Source organism: Papaver somniferum, chromosome 2, assembly GCF_003573695.1.
Source record: "Papaver somniferum cultivar HN1 chromosome 2, ASM357369v1, whole genome shotgun sequence".
Lineage (NCBI taxonomy): Eukaryota > Viridiplantae > Streptophyta > Magnoliopsida > Ranunculales > Papaveraceae > Papaver > Papaver somniferum.
Window position 1 is genome coordinate 99,056,711 of NC_039359.1, and position 7,166 is coordinate 99,063,876.

A 7,166-nucleotide genomic window follows, 5' to 3' on the forward strand; every position below is an offset into this window, starting at 1 on the left:
CCGTATCTTGACTTTGAGCATCTTTTATCCGTTTCGTCGCACTTCTTCCACTTCTCGTCGACTTTGGCACTTGGATAATTGGAATACTTATATTCTTAGATATTCTTAGAATTTTGTAGCTCCTTTTTGGATGATTCACTTAATAGGGAAAAATAAGAGAAAACAAGAATACATGCAATAACAATAACTAAAACAAGTATGGAATGAGCTAAAACAAGTATGGAATGAGCTAAAACAAGTATGGAATGAACACTAAAATAATATGAATTATGAACTTATCAGTGGGAAACTATCCTTATTAAGGTCATTAAAGTCAATGCATATTCGCATTCCTCCATTTTTCTTACGTACGATCACCATGTTAGATATCCATATCGGATATTGCACTTCTCTAATGATACCCGACGCCTCCATCTTCTTTAACTCGTAACGAATTTCCTCTTGATACTTTGGTGCGACTTTTCTAATTCTCTGCCTCATTGGGTTATGTTTGAATTGATTTTTAAATAATGGAAACAAACTTCGAGATCTATTCCTGGCATGTCTTACATTTTACATGCGAAGACATCGGAATACTCTTTTAGTGCCCGCATTAATTTTTCTTCCTCCTCTGGGTTGAGAAGAGTTCCGATCTTAACCATCCCTGGGTTTTCCATTGTTCTGATATTTAGTTCCTTCGTACGTCCTGAGACCGAGAAGTTCGACCTTGGTTCCCCAATTTCGGGGAGGTTCTTTGATTGATATAATGGCTTGGTGGACTCAACCAAAGCAATTTCTCACATGTGACTTGACCTTCTGACCTCGTTTGTCTCTATGATATAAGTATCAATCTCCTCCCTATGTTTGGATTCTTTGGCTCTTTTCTTCTTTCCTTTAGGAGAATTGACCTTATTTTCAACATTTTGTACATCCAAATCATAACAGTACCTTGCTTCACCAGAATCTCCGACGATCTCTGCAATCCCATCAGGTGTTGAGAACCTTAACCTCTGGTGGTATGTAGATGCAACCCCTTTAATTCTATGAACCTAGGATCATCCGACGATAGCATTATAAGGTAAAGCTACCTTTACTACATAGAAGGTGGTCAAGGTTAGGATTCTACCTACCCGAATCTCCAGGGTTATCTCACCTCGTGGTCTGGTTCACCATTGAACCAGAATATGTTGTATGTGAATGGGATAAGACATTCATCATTTAAACCCATTTTTTGGAATATGTCATGGAATAATATCTCTACTGAACCCATGAATTAGTATCTTTGTCAATGCCGATGGTAGCGCCATTGGTTTCTCCTCGTCTCCTTCGGACTCAGGAAGTGTGATAGTCATCGTGACTACTGAAGGGTCATTATGGTTTCTTCCACCATCGGGCGCATCAGAGGCTGAAAAGCTGATTGACTGCTTCATCCAGTCTTCTGTTGGAGGTTCTTTAGCCACACTGAATACTTATTTTCCCTCAAAATTTCGTTTATGGATTCTCCCAGTGATATCTCTCTCTAACACACGTCTCGTGGTGGCCGAATGGGAGATTTTGTTACATCCTAAGTATTGTGCTTCCCTTGGAATTTCTACATGATCGATGTACTAGATTTCATGTCGCCTAGGGGTGGTGGCACTGCGAGAAACTCTTGGAGTTTGCCATCATCGATCATATCTTGTATTACCCTCTTTATGTCTCTGCACGAGTCTGTCGGGTGGCTATAAAATTGCTGAAACTCGCAGTAATACACTCTATTTTTGACGTTCTCGGGTTGTTTGCCCCTGTTCCATGAAAAAATGATTTTATACTTCCCGTCAATCTTCTTAAATATTTCAGAGATGGGAGTGTTTAGCTTCGTATAGATAGGGTCTACAAACTTTTCCTTCTTTTGTTGGTTATGGTCGGTCCCTTTACAACTTACACTTCTTTGTTTATCGAATCGTGTTGATTCACTGTGAATCCTTTCAGGTCCTCAGGTCTGTATTTGTGAAGTCTTGGGTTCTATGGAACTCTCCTGTCTTTCATTTCCTCAGACTAGCTTGTCATACGTCTCATCTTGGAGTTCTTCGAGTGCCATATAGTCCTCCTGGATTTCTCTTAATTTTCCTATAAAATGTGGTATTATTTCGTACATTCTCGCGAATATGGGGTCAGTTTTTCGTAGACTATTTTCAAACCTAAGATCGCATAGGCTTCGGGGACCCTTATGATCTCGGAAAAAATCTTTCTTCATCGTGTTACTAGTGATCGTAAGGACTCGGTTGGTCCTCTACTTAATAGCAATAGCATATCGATTTCGGGTTTGACTCGTTTGTTATGCATTTAAGCCTCTAAGAATAATTCAGACAAATGAGCGAAAGACTGTACCGACTCCTTCGGAAAGTTATTGAACCACATTAAGGCTTCGTTTTTCAGACTTGCTGTAAATAATTTACACATCACGACGTCGTAGTGGATCAAATATGTTAACGTCATTCGATAAGATCGTAAATGTTCAACTACATTGTCAGTTCCGTTAAAGATCATCGTGAAGTTTGAGAGGGAGCACTTCTTCTGGAAAGGTTTAGCTAACAGACTCGCTACTAGGGGTGATTGTACGGATTCTTGCTTGACCTCTGCTAAGTTCTGGCCTCCTTTTTTCCCATTTAATTCATTGTATATCGCTTCGAGTTGGTTTAATCTTACTTGCAATGCATCATCAATGTACCTTGTTTGAGCCTTCTTTTTCCTGCGAGAGTCCCTCTCGGATGGGATATGTGCCTCCTGGTAACGATATCGTGATCGTCCCGAGTCCTCCTCATATTGTTCGTCGGGTGATACATATTTGGTCAGGTCGGACTCCCTCCTTGATGTTTCCTTTCTCCTGGGATTTCCTCCTGATGTCCTGTCGGACTGGGGAATTTGAACGTCGTCCTCATTCTATTTTTCAACACGCTTGCATTTGGGATTAATGTCGGATGACCCTTCTGAGTGACTACACATGTCATGTCGGACCTCCTTTTTCCTTCATGGGAATCGTTCCTCAGTAGCCTCGTTTGAAGTCTCGGGCAAAATTACATGTTCCCCGTCAGCTAGTTTCTCTAGAGGGTTTCCTCTATTGGATCCTTCTTTGGGACAGCTTCTTTTGGAATAGTGGGGGACTCCTTACGCTTTACTTGGTGTTTTAACATCCTGTTTTCTTTCCAAACTTTTGTTTTGTCGTTCTAATTTTTTCATTCGCTCTTCTTGCACCTTTAGAGCTTTTAGGATGGCCTCGAGGGCGGTAGTATTGTTATCATGGCTAGAAGAGTCCTCTTTTTGCGTCGGGTTGTTAGCTGCTGGGTTCAGTAGTCCTCCATTTTGAGTCAGGTGAATTTCATCTTGATCCTCGGACGAGGCATCTTTTTCGTCAGAATCAAAATTATCTGTTAGTCCTTCACGATAAGGGTTACCGGGCTGTCCTTGTCCTGGACAGATAGCGTTTGGCTGAACCTCTCATGGTTCCATCACATTTAGTCATTCATATGGCATACCGTCAAGTCCTCCAAGGTTTGTACGATAAGCTCGTCTCGTCACCATCGTCTTACTTGCGAGAGATGCAATAATATTCAGTTTGTCTTTTCTTTATGAAAGGTGGGACCCTTGATTTGCAGGTCATGTGCAGTTTCAAAGTCATAGTTCAGACTGTTTGTACGATTTTAAGTTCATAAAGACTCAACAGTGGGTTTTGTAAACATTTCAAGATAATGTCAAAAACATTCCCTAACTGGATAAAGTTTTAGCGTCGGGAAAAGGGGTTTTCGAGTAAACTACCTCCTCCTGCACGTCATATCTTTAATTGGTTAAAAAATCGATTTTGACGATTGAGTAATTTTTTTCCATTGTTGGAAATGTTTCTCAGTGTCTGTAATTCTTGAGTTTCAACAATTACGTGATTGATGATTGATGATGTACTCTTTAACCTTTCTTTCCTGTTTACATTTAAGTTTTTAAGAGAGAGTTTGGGTTATTATGAGTTTTAAGAGGTGAAAATAACACTGAAGGTTTACAACCTTAATAGCTTCTCAACTGTCGTAGTATATTCTTCTTCTACGAAGTTTACTTAAGAAAATCTCTTCCCAAATCAATCATGGTGTAGTGATCTACACTACAAATTAGCTCAGAAGCAACTCAAATATCTAAGGATAGAGATTTAGAATGGGTGGAGAAGAAGTTTGAGAGAGAAAAGAAATTTCTGATTATTGATTCTTCATGACCAAGAAGGAATCCAAAGTACTGACTTATACCATCACACACAAACAACATGCACATCACATGTGAATGGCACAGACACAACCAAACGGTAAAAAGATTTAAACTACAATAACTAACACTTTTACACGGGTGCCTTAATCTTGAAGAGGGGTGCCCTTAATTGAGTTTCCCAAAATAGGTTCATGACAAACCCCCTTACTTCTCCATATTCTTGTCCTCAAGAATCAATTTTGGAAACTGTGTCTCCATAAAACGTTTGTCTTCCCAAGTAGCCTCAGCAGCGTCCACTCATTCTCATTGCACCAGTACTTGAGTAACATATTGGTTGTTCTTTCTGACTATCCTTGTACTCAACACCAACAGTGGCCTTACCTTCATTATCCTTCTTTGGTCATGGTTGGTAGTGCTGTCTGAGGAAGCACTCCAGTTCCAAGTTTTGGCTTGAGTTGAGAAACATGGAAAGTAGGATGAATTCTAGACCCCTCTAGGTAACTTCAATCTATAAGATACTTTCCCAATCTTCTCTTCAACTTGATAAGGTCCAAAAAAATTGGCTGAGAGCTTAAGGTTTCTTCTTAGCTGAATGGATGTTTGCCTGTAGGGTTGCAGCCTTAGATACACCCAATCTCCCACCTCAAAAGACCTTTCTGATCTCTTCTTATATGCTTGGCTCTTCATCATGTGTTGAGCTTCTTCAAGAGACTCCTTGAGTACAACTTCATGGCTTGTCTGTGCTCAATATAATTATCCACTGCAGAGCTAACACCTTGTGCACCAGAAGAAATACCAAACTGTGGGGGTGCATATCCAAACAACGCTTCAAATGGGGAGAGTTTTAGAATTGTGTGGTAACTGGTGTTATACCACCATTTTGCCATGGGCAACCAAGTCACCCACTTGCTAGGCTTGAAGTTGGTCATACACCTTAGGTAAGTTTCTAAACAATCATTCACCCTCTCAGTCTGTCCATCAGTCTGAGGGTGATATGCAGAACTCAAATGCAGAGATGTCCCTAGCCTACTGAACAAGGCTTGCCAGAAATTTCTTACGAACACAACATATCTATCTGAAACTATGGATTTAGGAAGTCCGTAGAGTTTGAACACAGTGTCAATAAATACCTTGGCAACTGAAGCTGCAGTGTAAGGATGAATCAGAGCTATGAAATGTCTGAACTTAGTGAATTTGTCCACTATCACTAAGATAACTTCTCTTCCTTTTGACTTTGGAAGTCCTAAGATGAAATCCATGCTTATATGCTCCCAAGCCTGTTCAGGAATTGGTAGGGGCTACAACATGCATGCTGGAGAGGTATTAAAACCCTTGTGCTGTTGGGAAATGTCACAGGTTCTCACAGTTTATTGGATATCCCCCTTCATTCCAACCCAAAAGAAATACAACTTAGCTCTTTGATCGGTTGCCTGAGCTCCAGAGTGTCCACCAACATAAGAAGAATGAGTGGATATTATAATTTTCTGCCTCAAGTTTCCATTCTTTCCAATGTAGACTCTTCCCTTATACCTTAGCACTCCCTATGGTAGTTATAATTCTCTACAATCCCTGCTTGGACAGTCAGCTGTGTGATTAGTGACTCAGCATGTGGGTCATCTTTGTAGCTCTCTTGCACTTCTAGGTACCATCCATGTTGTAATTAAGTTATACTGTGAGAGGAAGCTGGCTCACTTGATTGTACCCTTGAAAATGCATCATCTACTAAGTTTTCAGTCCCCTTCTTGTACTTCAGTACATAATCATATCCCAGTAGCTTGGCTAGCCACTTCTGTTATAATAAAGAATGGATCCTCTGCTCCATAAAATGCCTGATGCTTTGATAGTCTGTGTAGATAGTGAACTTGTTGCCTAGCAGGTAAGACCTCCATTTGGTTACTGCCATCACTACTTCCATTAGTTCCTTCTCATAAGTAGACATGGCTAGGAACCTTGGCCCCATTCCTTTGCTGAAAAAAGTTATTACCCTTCCTTCTTGCATTAGTACTGCTCCCACACCTGTATCACATGCATCAGTAGACACTTCAAAAGGCTTGCTGAAATCTGGTAATACCAAGACAGGTGTAGTTGTGACTGCCTGCCCTCTTTAACTTATAAAAAGCCTCTTGTGTTGTGGTGCTCCATTCAAATCTAATTTTCTTCAACAACTCTGTCAATGGTCTTGCAATAAATCCATTATTCCTTACAAATTTTGTATAATACCCCGTCAGACCTAAGAACCCTCTTAAGTCTTTAATAGTTGCAGGAACATGCCATCTTGTCATGCACTCTATCTTAGATGGGTCTGCAACTACCCATTCACCAGATATGATGTGTCCTAGACATTCCAATTTACCTTGTCCAAATGAGTACTTGTTGAGATTTGCAAATAGCTGATTCTCCTTGAGTGTCTTCAAGGTTAACTGCAAGTGTTCTTGATGAGATTCCATGTCTGGGTTGTACACTAAGATATCATCAAAAAACAACAATATGAATTTCCTCAAATAAGGCCTAAACACATCATTCATCAAGGCTTGAAAACTGGATGAGACATTAGTCAGGCCAAATGGCATAACTAAGAACTCATAATGCCTTTGATGAGTTTTGAATGCAGTCTTTTGAGTGTCCCCTGGAAAGACTCTGATTTGGTGGTACCCTTCCCTCAAGTCAATCTTAGAGAAAACAATGATCCCTTGAGATCATCTAACAGTTCCTCAATCACTGGAATGGGATATTTGTCCTTCATTGTTATCTCATTAACCTTCTTGTAGTCAACGCAAAATCTCCAGATCCCATCCTTCTTCTTGACTAAAAATATAGGTGAGGAGAAGGGGATATGACTAGGTTTAATCACTCTATACTTGAGCATTTCTTCTACCAATTTCTCCACTACTTCCTTCTGTACATATGGTATTCTGTAGGGTCTTTGATTAGGTGGAACTGCATTAGGTTGGAGGGGAATA

General features: G+C 40.2%; 1 protein-coding gene across 1 annotated transcript; it reads right to left on the bottom strand.

Moving 5' to 3' along the window:
• Positions 1 to 4,892: 4,892 nt before the first annotated feature.
• On the bottom strand, positions 4,893 to 6,653 carry LOC113351675. The gene is made up of 3 exons (XM_026595618.1): positions 6,278 to 6,653; positions 6,104 to 6,222; positions 4,893 to 5,504 (listed from the first exon to the last, which is right to left on the bottom strand). The coding sequence occupies exons 1-3, from the start codon at positions 6,651 to 6,653 to the stop codon at positions 4,893 to 4,895; spliced, it is 1,107 nt and encodes a 368-aa protein (XP_026451403.1).
• Between the last annotated feature and the right edge of the window lie 513 nt (positions 6,654 to 7,166).

Excerpts from the sequence above, each read along its gene's own strand:
- LOC113351675 (XM_026595618.1), bottom strand. The coding sequence starts at position 6,653 with ATGGAATCTCATCAAGAACACTTGCAGTTAACCTTGAAGACACTCAAG. Across the intron at positions 6,223-6,277 it reads TCACAACTACACCTGTCTTG|GTGTGGGAGCAGTACTAATG; the intron begins GTATTACCAGAT and ends CATGTGATACAG. Across the intron at positions 5,505-6,103 it reads TAATGGAAGTAGTGATGGCA|CCCCTACCAATTCCTGAACA; the intron begins GTAACCAAATGG and ends TGCATGTTGTAG.